At 42.0% G+C, this 17,811-nt stretch overlaps 1 protein-coding gene across 1 annotated transcript in view; it reads left to right on the top strand.

The window, feature by feature from the left end:
* The window catches only part of BTD (biotinidase), a 29,071-nt gene extending 20,368 nt beyond the window's left edge, over positions 1-8,703 (top strand). Inside the window, exons 2-4 of the mRNA XM_069960431.1 lie at positions 2,812-3,034; positions 3,820-3,969; positions 7,260-8,703. Of these exons, the coding sequence (XP_069816532.1) occupies positions 2,825-3,034; positions 3,820-3,969; positions 7,260-8,441 (1,542 nt within the window). The 5' untranslated portion in view covers positions 2,812-2,824 and the 3' untranslated portion in view covers positions 8,442-8,703. The remainder of the gene's footprint in view (positions 1-2,811; positions 3,035-3,819; positions 3,970-7,259) is intronic.
* Positions 8,704-17,811: the final 9,108 nt, after the last annotated feature.

The following is a 17,811-nucleotide window of genomic DNA, read 5'->3' as shown; positions in this document are numbered from 1 at the left end:
TGCTGAGTGTAAGTGCAGGTACATTATAGCAGGAATGGAGAGGATGGTAAACAGACTTCAGGGAGCATGAAGGAATGAGCAGGGCAGATGTGGGAACTTAAATGCAGCGCTCTCTGTCCGCGGAGAGAGGGGTTACAGCTATGAAGAGATTACCTCCACAGTCCTGTCCCCAGATGTAAGCCCCAGCCTGAAGTTGATCTGCTAGGATTTGGAAGGTGAAGGAGTCTTCCAGGGTCAAAGTACAGGGCTGTAGACCACCCTGTGCAGGCCATGCCCCTCCCCCACCCAGTACAAGGGAGCTCTTAAACCAAAGCGAATCTCTTAAACCAAGTTACAATTTTGAATAACTGTGAGCTCTTCTTGCAAAATATATGTAGCATTCCACTTTTCTGTTATCCCTCCTTCTGCTGCATGCTGGCGCATATACTTGATTGATGATTGGTGACCCGTGGTACAGCTTCAGCTTTGCCCACTGGCCTTTAGCTGAGAAAGAGGGGTCAGGAGAGCCGTGACGTCACCGCCTGTGAGATTTGAGCAGTGCCGTAGGGTCAGGACAACGATGGTCAATAGTAAGTGTATGTGCCAGCGCAAGATATATAAAAAAAAAATGTGGGATGCTTCTTTAAATGGTTTGTGTAAAAATAAAAAATGGGCCAGAATTTGTAAACAACACTCTAAAATACTCATCACAAGTTATCACAAGTGTTTGGTTGCAGCTGTTACTGCCAATGGTGGCATAAACTAGTTATTAGATTTTGGGGGACAGTTTATTTTTTTACATGGGTCATATCTAAGGCATTACATAGCCATGGAGCCTGATAGCAGTGCCCCCCATACAATGCACAGTGAGGTCACAGTTGTACAATATTCTTTATTCATTAATAAGCATCACATACAAATACGTTTCCAGAATTCTATATGGACAAGAATGAACACTGAAAAAGTATGACATGTGGACAAGGGCACTCACATAGAACTTGTACTCAGGTCTCACAAGGCTCTTTCTAACTGTTAGTTTTACTTTCCAAAATGGTGTCACAATTGGCAGTGGTAAAGTCGCTTTTAGTTTTGTAAGTAACTAAGAAGCCTCCAGTTTACATGCAAGATGGAGATTGGCAGCCTCCTGTAGTAAAGGATGCAAGAAGACTTAATAACCAAATGGACAAGTTGGATTATATAATGATAGTAGTGTTTTTCTCGAGACCATGCTGACATTTTTCAGGTAATGGGCATAGTAGACTTTTGAATTACAAGATTACAAAAATAAGTCTAATAATTCTATAATAACGGTAACTTAAAGGTACCTACTTAGTTTGTTCCATGAGCAGAAAATGTTTCTTGAGGTCATAGAATTTTAGAAACCAGAAACTTTTCCATTAGTTGGGGAGGAAGTTACAGCAAGTAAGCTCGATTAGATGCATGTCCATACAGCTAAAATGACAGATATGAATACAGCCCAAGGTCTCTAGCACACAGCAGAGTTGCATGTAAGAAGCTATACAAAGGCTCAGGGGGTCCCCATTTGTGGATACCCTGAAGTCTGGTTTTTCATGGATTAAAGTGACTGTGGACCCACAATCTGCCCCCCCCCCAAAAAAAACAAACAAACAAACAAACAAACGCTTGTACCATTGGATAGCTGCTTTTAATCCAAGATCTGTCCTGGGGTCCGTTTGGCAGGTGATGCAGTTATTGTCCTACAAAACAACTTTTAAACTTGCAGCCCTGTGTAAAATTGGCATGGCCTAGAGTGTCTGTGCTCTAGGCTTACACTGCCTCTCCATCCCTCCTCCCTGCCCTCCTCACCATAAGGAATGCCCAAGGCAGGATTTCTCCTATTCATCACCTGTGTGAACACTGCACATGTTTTGGATCGTTAAGGCACCTGTGCAGTGTTCAGACAGGTGATGAATAGGAGAATTGCTGCCCAGGGGTGTTCCTAATGGTGAAGAGGGAAAGGAGGAGGGACAGAGAGGCGGTGCAAGCCTTAGGCATAGACACTCTAGGCCACGCCAATTTGACTCAGGGCTGCAAATTTAAAAGTAGTTTTTTTGGGCAATAACTGCATCACCTGCTGAACAGACCCCAGGATAGATCTTGGATTAAAAGCAGCTATCCAAATCTACAAGCAGTTTGGGGGGGGGGGGAAGATTGTGGGTACCAGGTCACTGTATGTTCCCACACTTTATCACACTTTATCTAACTTAAGTACCGGCCGGATGATCTTTCCGTCCGCAGAGCTCTGATGCGGGCGCATCAGCGTGTGCCTGCATCAGAGCTTACCATAGCACACAGTAAAGCAAGTGGCGGGAGTCGCTCGCTTCACTGCGTGAACTGACAGGTGTGTACGCTCCGGCCGGGATGCCATTGCTTAATAGGCTGTGTTCCACTGCACAAAAACTACGGCGGGCAACAACGGCTGTAGTTTTACGAAGTGTGAGGATATCCTTAATCTGTGCAATTTGTCACCATATTACAGAGATAACGTCCCCTAAAAATGTCTCAGTTTTATAACTGTATTCAGATGAAGTCAGGCTGAAAGAACCTCCCTTTGTCCCCCAACATAAAAACCATATCATAACTATAGAACTATATATAGTACTTGTATAAATTGTACATATATATTGTTAAAATGCATATAAGACTTATATTAATACTGGTGCACTGTAGACTTTAACATCCCAATGCAGTGCGCCAGCGTCATCAAGACTATGGATAAATTTACAATAAGCAAAAAGCAACGTTACTACTTATTCTTGATGGTTATTTACCTGCTGATAAATATGACTTTTTATTTTTTTATTGTTTTAGGTATTAATTCTTAATGGCCATTAAAGTGGTAATTCAGGGTTTCTACTACTGTTATATGGTCCAGGTTGTCTACGCAGTACACTACTACACTGCCGCTGTGTATGAGCACCACGCTATACTAAACCCCAACTCCACAGCTTTGACTAATCGAACATTTGCCTTGGAGTTCATGTCCAAAAACCTAGATATTTATGAGCAGCAGGTCATCGCGGCTGCTAAAAGAGTAAGTAACCTGTTATGTTATACCAGCCCTTGTATTACCGTATGCTGTATGAGCTGATACTTACATCATTCACCCGCTTTGCTCTTTACCTTTGTTTAAATGACTTCACCAACTGCTGTTGTGAAACCCTTCTTCCCTCTTGGCTCACTATACTAACATTTTATATTTACAAAAATATTTTCTTGGATCCTTCATGTAAGCATATTGTAATCCGTGCTACGAGTCCAAGGAAAATGTTAAATGTTTGTCATCAGTAGAAGCAGTGCTATAAAGACCAATCTGATCCAGAGAAGAAGTATTTTTAGCATTTTATTTTTTTCACAGTCTGACATAGTATACAGAGCCAGAATACAGAAATGGGAAAAAATATATTCTCGTTTATTTGTATTTCATGTGTAAAATGAAAGACTAAAATCAGCATAGATCCCAGGTAGTGTACCTGGATGCTGGTTCTTGGCCATCAGGTATACGCATGGCAGATCTTTGTTTGGATGCCCCAAAAAAGCATGACTTATATCTCCCAGCAGTAGCAAATCCATATCCCCATAGAAAACCTCTCCTGCGCTGGACAGTTCCTGTCATGAACAGAGGTGGCAGCAGAGAGCACTGTGCCAGACTGGAAAGAATACATCCCTTTCTGCAGAACATACAGTAGCTGATAAGTACTGGAAGGCTTGAGATTTTTGAATAGAAGTAACTTACAAATCTTTATTACTTTCTGACACCAGTTGAGTTGGAAAAAAATCTCTGGAATATCCCTTTAATTCCAGTTTCTTTCATAACAGGGTGCCGAAATTATTGTCTTCCCTGAAGATGGAATCCATGGTTTTAACTACAGCAGGGCATCCATCTACCCATACCTGGATTATCTTCCTTCACCGAATTTGCTACCATGGAATCCATGTCTGGAGCCAGACAGGTTTCTGGACACTGAGGTTAGAGCTTGTTAATAATAGTATTATAACAGAATAATAATAATAATAATAATAATAATAATGTTTAAATACAGACAACTGGTCCTTGCACACAATAACTATGTTATATTTATATCCCATGATGCTTCCCTTTTTCTTAAAAAAAACACATAGCAAGCATGAGAGATCTCTCTAGATATTTCACTGTCCTTGCTTCAGACAACAGAATTAGCGGTCTGGACCACATTTATCATATGCATGGTCTGCTCTGTTTTCGCCATAGGACACACCATATCGATCTGCAAATTTTCCCCTTACTCAAGTCTTTTTTCCATCTTTTTCTGTTGGAGATATCCACAAGCACAATATAGTATTGTAGTTTCAGAACAGAACTGTCATTTACACCATAGTCTCACCCACATTCAGATGTTCAGCAGTGTAAACAATAGGGATGACTTTGCAGAAGCAAGTGGAAAATTATAACTTTAAAATGGAACTTTAAGACATTGAGCACTTTGTAGAGATGAGCGATCCGAACCCGAACGTTCGGCATTTGATTAGCTGGGGCTGCTGAACTTGGATAAAGCTCTAAGGTTGTCTGGAAAACATGGATACAGCCAATGACTATATCCATGATTTCCACATAGCCTTAGGGCTTTATCCAAGTTCAGCAGCCACCGCTAATCAAATGCCGAAAGTTCGGGTTTCGGATCCACTCGAGCATGCTCCAGGTTCACTCATCTCTAGTACTTTGTAATATTTACAGACATAGGTAACCAATAAGAAGATAACAGTCCCCAGGGAATTTGTTATGAGAAATAGACATTGTATAACATCTTAAAACTAGGTGTCTGGCAGCTGGGAACTACACTGGTCACAAAAATAGTTGAATAAAGAAATCCCGGCACTCACCAAGTACTTTGCCAAGGTATGTTCACATTGAGAAAAAGCGGTGGAAGGAGGCTTGTTGTTCTTTATGTATCCAATAGTACAGAGAACAGTACGATTGAAAAAGACATTAAGTCAAAACGCGTCCTGTTCTCTGTGCTATTGGATATGCAACAAACGACTTCACTGCATTATAAAATACTTGGTGAGTGTTGGGATTCCTTTAATTGTCATAATGCTGGACTGTTTCCTATACCCGTAGCACCACTGTATGCAGACAATTTGTGTATAGACCAAAATGTGACTTTGTCACTACCTGACCCTGACAAACATAGCACAAACACAACATGGCATATATATATACATATACAATCTGCATCAGGGTAAATACAAGCGCATCACATGGTCAATGTTCTTAGATCCTTCGTCATATCATTCACCGCGAGGGATAGATCTTGTTTGTATAAGGAAACTGAGTATGAGCTCTCCTCTATGTTTCCAGGTATGTAACAATGAAGATAAAAGGCAGAAATTGTATAGGCCGTAAACAGAGTTCTGAAGCTTTGATTCAGTGATAACGTGCTTGTCTAATATTAGTCATTAGTGACATCAAAGGGACTGAACACTTTACAGGCGCAGTATGTTTAATTGGATGCTGCGCTTATGTTCTTGGTTTTGTCTAAGTGCAGATAAAAGAAAGTGATCTGTCAGACAAACTCTTACATCAAGAGGTTCTCCTGAGCTTCCCCTAACTATCGAAAATAATCCTGATTTGTTATTTTATTCCTACATTACCTAATAACTGGGGACAGTATTTTTTATATTACGTTATATAATATTATATCATTCTACTGTGCAGGAAAGAATTGCAGACTTTCTTTTATGGCATGTTTACCTAGTAATCCCCTATTAAATCTCTATTATAATTGCTGCAAGAAGCATCTCATATTAGAGCAGGGAAGTGATGGTTTATCAAGATTCTTTACTGTCACCTTGTGAACCCATCAGCAGAGTACAGGTAGCTATAAACCAGAGCTTGCAGTTTGCCTATGGCACGGCAGACATTGGTTATTGTGATATGGCCTCTGCTCATAAAAGGTAATTTTAATAACAAAATTAGGGAATTGATGATTGGGTAGTTCCTTAAAAGGGGTTTATGGGCAGATTTTATTGATGCCCTATTCTTGTTTGGATGTCAACATCTGACATCTCTGCCGATCAGCCTGAGTCTCTGCATCAGCATAAACAGTGAAAACATAGATGGAAGCGTTGTTCATTGTGTAGTTGCCATGCTGAGATACTGCAGCTCAGCTCTCATTATCTTTAGTAGGAGCCAAGCTGCAGCAACCCAGGAAGACCACTATATACGGAGCTGTCTGTCTCCATCTGTGTTTCACTGTGTATGCCGGTGTCACACCTCTGGCAAACAGCTGATCATCATGGTTGCCCATGCACTGCACCAATCTGATATTTATGAGCATAGGGCATCATAAAATGTTGCTCCAAAACCCCCTTTTAATTTAAAGGGGTTGGCTACTTAATAGTAATATTGTCCAGTGTACCGTATTAGTAAGTGTACTCACTGCACTTACTGACAGCAGCTCCCTGTGTACCTCATAGAGCTAAAATAAGACTCCCCTCCTCCAGGATGGGCTGCCCTGCTCTTTGGTGAGTCTGTCCATAAGGTGTGTCACATGGAGGAGCATGTGACCATGCCCCGCCCCTGAGTGTCCAACGATGAGCCTGTATATGCCTAGGGAGGACACTGGGGGCGGAGCATGGTCACATGCTCCTCCATGTCGGCCATCTTATGGACAGACATGCCATAGAGCAGGGCAGCCCAGCCTGGAGGAGCAGAGTCTCATTTTAGCTCTATGAGGTACACAGTGAACTGCTAGCAGTATATACAGTGAGTACACTTACTAATACTGTACACTGAACTATTTTACTATAAAGTGGCCAACCCCTTTTAATGAAAACACTATACTTATTGCTTTCTAGTTCAGTCCATTAAAATACTTATTGTTAAAAGCAACTATGTTATAGACCAGGAGTCTTTTCATACCTAGATACATACCTTCATACCTAGAGATGAGCGAACCTGGAGCATGCTCGAGTCCATCTGAACCCGAACTTTCGGCATTTGATTAGCAGTGGCTGCTGAAGTTGGATAAAGCCCTAAGGCTATGTGGAAAACATGTATATAGTCATTGGCTGTATCCATGTTTTCCAGACAACCTTACAGCTTTATCCAACTTCAGCAGCCGCCACTAATCAAATGCCGATCGTTCGGGTTCGGATGGACTCGAACCTGAACCAGATTCGCTCATCTCTACTAGATAGCAATGGAATTATATGGTTTGCATTACCAGGAAAGAAATGCCATGTTTAATGTTTTTAAAGATCTTCTTTATTACCCTCAGGTCCTACAGAGGCTTAGTTGCATGGCATCAAAAAGTTCAATGTTCCTTGTTGCAAATCTAGGAACAAAGAGACCTTTTGATCCCTTGGACTCTCAGTGCCCACCGGATGGAAGATACCAGTTTAACACGGATGTTGTGTTCAGTGACACGGGGGCGCTGGTTGCCAGTTATTTCAAACTTAATTTATATTTTGAATTTGGCTTTGATGCCCCCCCAGATGTCCAGTATGCCATGTTTGATACACGCTTTGGCAGGTTTGGACTCTTTACTTGCTTTGATATTTTATTCTATGAGCCAGTAGTGAGTCTCATTGAAGAGCATAATGTGAAGCATCTCCTGTATCCCACAGCTTGGATGAATCAGTTGCCTCTTCTTTCTTCAATTCAGATTCAAAGAGCTTTTTCTTCTAGGTTCAGTGTGAACATCTTGGCTGCAAACATCCACCATAGATCCTTGGGAATGACTGGAAGTGGTATATTCAGTCCCGCAAACTCCTCCTATCATTATGATATGGACACTGAACAAAGTCAGCTCATTGTAGCCAAGGTTCCAGTAAACCCATCAGAAGAAATGTATCCAGAAAATGACAAAAAGGTTTCACTTGAGCATGACGACTCACTTGGAGGCAACCATTTCTTCAATAGTGCGCAGATCTGTGATCAGATCGACAAAACGGAACATTGTGTAGAAACAAGAGAACATCAGCAGGAAAGTTTATTTTATGCCAAGATGATGTATGACAACTTTACTTTTATCCCTCTAAAAGACAAGGATGGGAAAGTACATATATGTGCTGGCACACTGTGCTGTTACCTCACCTACAGGGACCACCATGTGACCAATGAGCTCTATGCCCTTGGGGTATTTGATGGACTGCACACAGTACATGGAACATATTACCTTCAGATTTGTGCATTAGTAAAATGCGGTGGTCTAGATATGGAAACTTGTGGTCAAGAAGTGACAGATGCCTCCGGAACCATGACCTTCCAGCTATGGGGCAGATTTAGTACCAAATATATATTCCCCATGATAGTGACTTCAGGAGTTACTTTACAATTACCTGACCACTGGGGTTGGGCGGATCAGAATTGTTATATGAATAAAAAAGGACTGAAATTGGGATTAGTGACAGCAGCCCTATATGGAAGATGCTATGAAAGAGACAATAATCTAAGGTAACATCATCTGGATTAAAGGGTTCTTCTGTGCAGGCCATTACCAAAATATAACTTCCAAAGTCCCCTGTTTTACTGACAGTCGTGCTATTTTTGGCGTCTCTGTTGCTCATATGGAAGTTTTTGTAATCCATGGACTATTTTCAGTATGAAATAAATGAAATACATTTGGTAAAAAAGGAACACAGTTCTCCAGGATTAAGCTGCACAAATAAAGAGATAAAAAGGGTAATGGGACCAATATCACATTAAATGCTTTTCTCATATTTTAGGCTCAGGAAGGAGTTGTTCCTCCTAGTGCAGAAATCTTATATATGTAGGAAATGAAACGTTGAAAGCACTGTGCTGGGAGGTGAGGATAATGTGGGCACTTGCGGTGATCGGGCCCGTTCCATTGGGCAATTTCTGCTTGGAATTTCTTTGATCACACGCTTAGTTCACTCTCAGGATCCTATTAGGCAAAGCAAATTTTTTGTTTTCGCAGATTAATGACAAACGATCGCTTTTGACCATGACCTGAAATTAGGGATGGTCCGAACACAGTTCGGTTCGGGTTCGTACGAACCCGAACTCTCGGTAATTATTCCCGCTGTCTGCCCGCTCCGTGCAGCGGGCGGATCCAGCGGGAGGACCGCCTGGAAAACTGGGATACAGCCATAGCCATAGGCTGTATCCCAGTTTTACAGGCGGTCCTTCCGCTGTATCCACCAGCTCCACGGAGCAGGCAGACATCAGGAATCTGAACCTGAAATCATTAACCATAATAAACAGAACTTTAGTCATTAAATACATTACTAAGATCGTTTACTCGATGTGTACATACACCAAACGATTAGCAAGCAATTAACAATGGTTTTACAGTCAGCTTTAAAGAGTCCGTCATTGACCCAAACTATTTTTCGATCGTTGCCTGCATACACATGGAAAGATTATTGTTTAAATTCGAACCATATAACAATATTTCGCACAGTAATTGTCCTGTTTAATAGGGCCCTTATCGTAGTGAATGTAGTTTTAAACTCTATCTGTCACTATGGTTACTTTCATTATGAAAAAAATGTCCAACAAATTTTTCTTTTAAAGGGACTCCAAACCAAAGTTTGTCACTTTTTTTGTCTATTTATTTGTAATTGTCTTGAAGTAAACCTATTATTAGAGAAGATCGATGTTCTTTGTGTTCCAAACATATCATCTTTCTGCATCACAAAGACACCTAGGAGACTACATTTACAATTCCTTTCTTATGTTCTCCACTTAGGAAATAGCACATGAGATGTATAATGGTGACGCCATATTACCATTATGAAATGAATCAACACTTCTTTTGTTATTTTGATCCATGGATAGTGTTTTTCAAATCAAAAGTTTTATTAAATAACAAAGACATGTCATTCAGCATGAACCGATGACATATAAATGAGCAATATCATAGGAACTGTGAACAGAGTACACAAATGAGGGTATAAAAAAAATATGTGCATTAGCAAAGGATAATTGACATTTCGGTCTGTAGCTACTTAAAAGAGGTGACATTATAAGGCAGCTTGAGTAAAACATCAATTTAAAAGAAAGTGTTTTGAAAAATGGATAAAGAAAGGAGTAGGGAGATGAGAAAAAAGGGAGGGGAAGGAGTGGAAGGGAGGTGGTGGGGGGAATTACTTCATGCTGAACCAATATAACCTGCATAGGACAAATGAGAACGGACTACGGGTCATCCTAGAGGTGAGACCTCCAGAGTCGCTAAATGCTTTCCAGCAATACCAGACCTTGTCATATTGGGTTTGGTCCTTTACAGTCGTGGATGTAAATTCTTTCATTCCCAAGAGGATAGTTAAGCAGTCCAGAAAGTCACCAGACATAGGCAAGGAAGTAGACTTTCATCTACGAGGCATGGATTGTCTATATGTGGTGAAGAAGTTCTTTCATGAATGGCCAAAAGACCCACATGAGAGGAATAATAGAACTGAGTCAACTGATGGCTGAATGGTGGTAGAACAGACTGCGTTGTATAATGCAAACATTGATTGCAAAAAGATTAAAGTTTGGAGCAAGACCACCATATATGCTCCATGACCTCAGGACATGAACTACATCTCCAGGGCATAGGTTCTGAAGCTGGTAACACCATGTAAAGCTTTACAGGTTCATAATACCAGTACGAGAGAATACATGCACAAGCTAAAACACTCTGAGGCAATCTTTTTTTTTTTTTTTATTCAAAGACCTCCCTAGTACACACTTCCACTGGGGACTAAACTGTAAGTCAAGTGTATAGTCACTATCCCTTGTCTGTAGAAAATAGGTCAAATAGTAGTGATATAGCATGTACAGGGTGGGACGATAAGGTACAGATCTTTGCAAAATCAGGGTAGTCATGGAACCAACTTCAACTGTCCTTTAGTCTAAAGGTACTATTTCACAAATCGATTTTTCGACAATAAACAATCCCTATGGCAAACGAACTGAGATCGTTCACCCAATTACACGGAATGATGATTGTTCTTGAGGTCCTTCTGTCGTCACTACTGCGTTCGTCGTTACTGTGAACGACCGAACGATGTCTTATTACATGTGAATGATTTGCAAATTCTATCAAACCAACGATTTCTCGTTGGACACTCTGAGGCTGGCGCGCTGCATCTATCGGCGCTGAAGAATGAACATGTTCATTCTTCAGCACGGAGAGAGGAGCCGCGCGAGCCTCCCATAAAGTGTCATTATGACACGGAGGCTGGCGGCATTCGGCAGCGGACAATTCCGTCACTCTTGATCAGTGCGGACGGGGTCTTTTAAGAGGAAGCAGGAAACAGGAAAACACAGGAGGTACCTGGCAGCATTAAAACAGAAGTGGCAAGAGATTAGGGCAGGTCACTAAGATTTCTGCTCCACAAATCTTCTTTTAGCTTTCTCTTGTGTGTGTTTTCCAGACACTCCCCCTTCCATCTCTATAGACCTTTCTATAGATATTGCTTGTAACTGATCCCTGAGCTGCTGGCAAGTCCCAACCAGTAACAAAAGTCATTGCGAAGTTGATTTTTCAGAGTGGAACACAATCTAGAACAAAGGGGTAAGAAGGAATGATTTTTGTCTGATATATTACAAAGTTTATTCTATTCGCTTGTGCTATTGATCAACACTAAGTTTGACAGTGCCTACTGTGTTTCTCCTAAAAAATAAAACCTAGGCTTATTTTGAAGGTATTTCTGAAGTAGACTTTCAGTATAGGCCCTACTCCAAAAGTAAACCCTAGTTAAAGTCAGCTGACCAGATCCCTGACAGTGGGAGGCTGAGCACCAGCCAACCAGTGCCAAACTTGTTATTCTCTGCCCACATCTGCTCAACACAAGCTGCAAGGGAGGCAGAAGTAGTAGGAAGATGCTCAGTAGGTAACATAGACTTATCAGGGGAAAGAGAGTACGTCAGCCAACTTCAGAGGGGGGAGGTATAAAGTATAGAGACTATCTGCAAAGGGAAGACGTATAGAGTATGGGAACAATTATAGAGGGGGAGGGGAGGTATAAAGTTTGAGAGCCTTACAGTATAGGAGCCTAACAGTGGGACATTCAGTATGGCGGCTAACTACTGTATAGCATGGGGCTACAGTGTAAGGGCAGACTGTGTTTCTCTGAAAATAAAGCCTAGCCCCTTTTTTAGAGGAAAAAAAATAATATAAGACCCTGTCTTGGAGAAACACGGTAGTACATTTTGTATTTCCTGAATGTCCCTACAAAAAAAAAAAACGGTAAGCAATGGTAAAAATGCACCACTACAGGCCAGTGTGAACACCCTAATGTGGCACGTTGTGACCTCTGGCTTGCCAACGTAGGAGCATAGTTCAAGGTATATACAGTGCATTAGTGTCTTTAATATCTCATTAGTTTAACAACATAATGTCCTGAGTAGTTTGAAATCTGTTCCCCTATTATCCATTCACTTTGTTAGTCATCTTATACATGAGTACTCAGTAAATGACATTGAAAATGCCAGATTCACTGTCTTTAATAGAAGTGGTACAGAGTGAAGTGTTTTCTGCAGCATTAAGAGCATGTCAAGTATATAATCATTTATAAGTACAGGATACATATTTTCAGAAAATAAATTTTCTGGAAAATTACATATCTTCTACGAATACTGTAAGGTTTGTATTCCTATGTGCGGGGACCAATGGATAAAACATACAAGAATAGACAATAGAAGTGTTTCCGATATTCTCTGTCATTGGCTTTTGTAAACTTTTTAAGTTGCCAGGGTGCAATATGAGAACTGTGAAGCATAAATACACACATGTGCCAAGTTCCTCAGTTTAGTACCTAGTAGGAAGTTGCTCTGTGATTCACATGCTACTGACATCATGGAAGCTGTAGCACATTTGCAATATCTGAAAACTTGATATGTGATGTGCACATTGTATCCAGGTTCCTTAAAGGGGTATTCCCTACAAAATCATTTTTGCATGAATACATTGCCCATAGCTTTCCGATATCAATTGATTATGGATTCTGTACCATTTAGCAGCTTTCTAGATGGACTCACCCCTTCTGGAGCATAAAATCATAAAAACTAAGTCCACTCCGACACTGCTTCCGGCTCCTGGCCCCAACCCTCCATGTCGGGAATCACATGTCCTCAGTCTTTTCAGTGGGCAGACACCCCCCCCCCCCCTTCCCGAGCTTACCCATGGCTAGTCTGTGTGCCCCCACACACAAAGCTCACCCCTCCCCCCTTGAGCTCCTCTGAATAAACCCCCCCAACCCCTGCGTCAACTCTGCTACCTCACTACCTCTTCTTTTAGAAAAACTTGCAACTCAGGAACCGTAGCAGCTAGAAAGATGGGGGACGACTCAAAATACTCAGGGGAAGTTGGCGAGTGAGACCGGCTAGGTTTGGGAGCATTTCATTTTTTTTAGCTATTGGGGGAATACCCCTTTAAGTGCTTGGCACTGATTACACATACATACTACAAAAACAAAACTAAACACAAATCAGCAATCTGGCATTCAGATGGATGTTAAAGGGATTATGCTGATATGGGTTCCAGCAGCATAGTATAGATCTACTGTGCAGCTTGTGGAGCATACCAGCTGCGGCTGAAGCAGTAGCTTTCCAAAGAAGAAAAAGATGTTTTATTATGCCACGAGAGGGGCAGCAACTAGTCATCTGGGTGGAGAGCTGGCCATGACTAGTCACAGCTCTCTGCCCATCAGTGCAGAGTTAGTATGATGTTGGAAATTCTGCTTTGTGCAGTTGGTATAAACCTACATTGATCAAAAACATTAACTATTTTGGTAGAAAGGGTCCACTTGGTCCCTTTTAGTATTTTCTTTCTAATTATCTTAGGATAGATATATGTTTATCCCAGGCAGGTTTACATTCAGTTATTGTAAATTTACCTATCACATCTGCTGAAAATTTATTCCAAACATCTACTACTTTCAGTACAGTAATATTTTCTTGTGTTTGACCTTTTTCCCCAACTTATTTCAGATTGTGCCCCTTTGTTAGCTCTGCGAGTTGTACACGCACCATTGGATTTGGCAGTCGCATTCCATGTGGAGGAGTTCTTATGAGGGCTGACTTTTGTTTACGTTCTCGGATACTCTCAGGGGTAGTGAATCTGTTTGCCAGATACAATTTAGAAAATCATGATGTTTGCACGAAAGCCCTGAGTCATTATTGATATTAGTCAAATATCACCAGCTACATATTTGTTTATTTAGAATTACTGGCTCAGGAGTTAAAAAAAAAATTCCACCACCCACTGGTGAGTCTTGTTAAGTTTTTATTTTGGCAGTTTACATTTTGGTGATCATAACTTTAGCTGTTTGAGACCTGGGCTGGGCTGAAGCACTAGAGATGGGCTGACCCACCCCCAGTGGGATTAACCCCCCACAGCTACATTGATACAGCTACATTGATTCTATTAGATGGTGTCATAGAGGGGTGGGGGTTTCCTCCCACTGGGGGTGGGTCGGCCTGCCTCCAGTGCTTCAGCTTGGGCCTGATGGTACATTCTCTTTAAAGGGGTTGTCCGGCGATAAAAAATTATTCACAGAATAACACACATTACAAAGTTATACAACTTTGTAATGTATGTTATGTCTGTGAATGGCCCCCTTCCCCGTGTTTCCCCCCACCCACGCTAGACCCGGAAGTGTGGTGCATTATACTCACCGCATCTCGTGTCGTCCACGGTCTCCGATCCTCAGCAGTGACGTCTTCTTCGGGAGACCGGCGGATCTTCCCGAGTGCCAGCCGCCCTCTGCAGCGTCATCCGAAGCACAGCCGCGATTGGCTGAGCATAACTGTGCTCAGCCAATCGCGGCTGAGCTTCGGATGACGCTGCAGAGGGCGGCCGGCACTCGGGAAGATCCGCTGGCCGCCCGAAGAAGACGTCACTGCTGAGGATCGGAGACCGTGGTCGGCACGTGACAGGTATGTATAGCGCACCACACTTCCGGGTACACGGGTGGGGGGGGGGGTGGGACACGGGGAAGGGGGCCATTCACAGACATAACATACATTACAAAGTTGTATAACTTTGTAATGTGTGTTATTCTGTGAATAATTTTTTATCGCCGGACAACCCCTTTAATTTATATTCCTTAAAGTGTCACTGTTGTTATAACGTTCAGAATCTAAATCAAGCAGCAATGTGATATAGAGCAAGTTTGCAATTTAAATTAATTTATTTATTTTAGCTATCATGCTGTAAAACAAAGCTATACTTGCTTGTATCCAGGTCCTGTTTCCTGTCCTGTTTTTTTTAGTCTTGTGATGTTAAAAAAAAAAAAAAAAAGAGACTAAATACATGCAATGCTGCCCAGTACAGAGAATCATGGCTCTGCCTTCTCTGTAAGCGTACAAATGACCAGGACTTTGTTTAGTCTCTTTTTTATAACCAGCACAAGACTAAAAATCTGCCTTCCTGACTGGACCAGGACACAAGTAGGGCCTTATTACACGGGATGATTATTATGCGAAAAATTGTTATATCTTTTGAATTTAAACGATAATCGTTCCATGCATATTCAGGCAACAATCGAAAAATCGCATCTTTTAAACTGAACCTAAAATCACAGTTAATTGTCCGCTAAATGTTTGCTAATTGTTCCTTCTTTTGCTGGGATCAGAAGTAGTAAACAATCTTAGCAATGATCATAATAATAACTATTGGTGAATGATTTAAGGTTGTTCCCAAAAACACTTGTTTGCGATCATTAATCAGTGGAAAAAAAAAAAATAATCACTTTGTCTAACATCATGATTTCGATTTTAAAAGTTATGAAAGTGACACTTTAAACGGAATGTGCGATCAGAAATGACATTTGTTTAACCCCTAGACATACCTGTAACGTGGTCGCGGAGGAACGATCCCCGCATCTATTACCGGCCGTGGTCCGAAAGCAATAGAGTGCCTATCTCATCGATCTATGCAGTATTACTATACTGCATAGATCTCTATGACAGATCAGTGTGGATATACTAGAAGTTTTGGTTTTCTTAATAAAAAGCCCCCCTCCCCTAATAAACATTTCAATCGCCCTCCTTTTCCTATTTTAGGTTACAAACATACTTGCCGGATCTGCAGCGAGTCCCCTTGCTGCGTATTTGCAGTGAGACTCGCTGCGGATCCAGCCCCTATTCTTTCAATGGAAGACAAAATCGCAGCAGTGATGTACATCCCTGCTGCGATTTTGTCTGCAGCCCGCCCCATTAACCCCCCGGCCGCCGGACATTATACATTACCGAGTCCCCGTTCCTGCTTGCTTCGGGGCTCCCGGTGTCTTCACGGCCCGCCCGGCCAATCAGTGTGCTGTGGCGGGGCAGCGCACTGATCGGCCGGGTGGAACGTGCCGGGAGCCGCCGAAGCAAGCAGGAGCGGGGACCTGTTAATGTATACCGTATCCTGCCCGCCCCTCTGCAGCCCTGATTGCACCATTGCCCCCAGCCCCCGGACGCACGATCGCCCGCAGCCCCCGGCGATTGTGCGGCTGGGGGCTGCGGGCGATCGTGCGGCCGGGGGCTGCTGGCAATGGTGCGGCTGGGGGCGATCGGGGCTGCAGGGGGGCGGGCAGGATATACATTACCTGATCCAGGCTCCTGCTCTCTTTGGCGGCTCCCGGCATGTTCCGCACGGCCAATCAGTGCGCTGCCCCGCCGCAGCTCATTGATTGGCCGGGCGAGCCGTAAAGACAACGGGAGCCCTGAAGCAAGCAGGAATGGGGACCCGGTAATGTGTAATGTCTGGCGGCCGGGGATTAATGGGGCGGGCTGCAGACAAATTCGCAGCAGGGATGTACATCCCTGCTGCGAGTTTCTCTACTATTGAAAGTATAGGGCCGGGATCTGCAGCGAATCTCGCTGCAAAAACGCAGCAAGGAGACTCGCTGCAGATCCGGCAAGTGGGTTTGAACCTTATAAATAAAAATAAATTAATTAAAATTACGCATTTTTGGTTGCATCAAATAGAGAAAATTATAATAAAAAGCGATCAAAAAGTCGCATATGTGCAATCAAGGTACCGATAGAAAGTACAGATCATGGCACAAAAAAATGACGCCTCACACAGCCCAATAGACCAAAAGGATAAAAGTGCTATAAGCATGGGAAGGGGAGCGATTTTAGGAAACATATTTCTTAAAAATGGTTTGAATTTTTTAAAAGCCATCAGATAAAAGTTATACAAGTTACATATTGTAATCGTACTGACTTGAGGAACATATATAACAAGACCACTACCCCAGAGCGAACGGCGTAAAAAGAAAAAATAAAATAAAAAAAAATGTTTGTTTTTTTTTAATTTCACCACACGTTTAATTTTTTTTCTGGTTTTGCAGTGTACTTTATGCTAAAATTTAGCCTGTCATTGCAAAGTACAAATAGTGGCGCAAAAATAAGGGCTCATGTGGGTTTCTAAGCGAAAAAAATGCAAGTGCTATGGCCTTTTAAGCACAAGAAGGAAAAAGCGAAAATGCAAAAATTTAAATTTGCCCGGTCCTCTAAGGGTTAAAACTGTTTATATTTAATGTTCAATGGGTTATCCACAACAGAAAAAAAAAATGAAATGCTAGCTGGTCTTACTTACCAAGTCCCCCTGAGTATTTTGAGCTGGTCCAATCTTTCTAGCTGCTGCAGTTACAAGCTTTTCTAAAAGCTGATCTATAACCAAGATAGAAAACTACATTTCCCATCATGCATTTACCTGATTGGGCTTTCTTATGTGGCCACTGTGGCCACTGCTGTCATTACTATTGCACAGTTAAAACATGACTTGTTTTTTTCACTGATTTTGCATCACATCACCCCAGTATGTATTCCATACTAGCTGATGATGTAGCAGAGCTGACGAACGCATGGTGTAGCTATGTGCTGCA

This window comes from Dendropsophus ebraccatus, chromosome 2 (assembly GCF_027789765.1).
Source record: "Dendropsophus ebraccatus isolate aDenEbr1 chromosome 2, aDenEbr1.pat, whole genome shotgun sequence".
NCBI classification, from domain to species: Eukaryota; Metazoa; Chordata; class Amphibia; order Anura; family Hylidae; genus Dendropsophus; species Dendropsophus ebraccatus.
The sequence above is the reverse complement of the archived record's forward strand: the minus strand, read 5'-3'. Positions and strand labels throughout refer to the sequence as shown.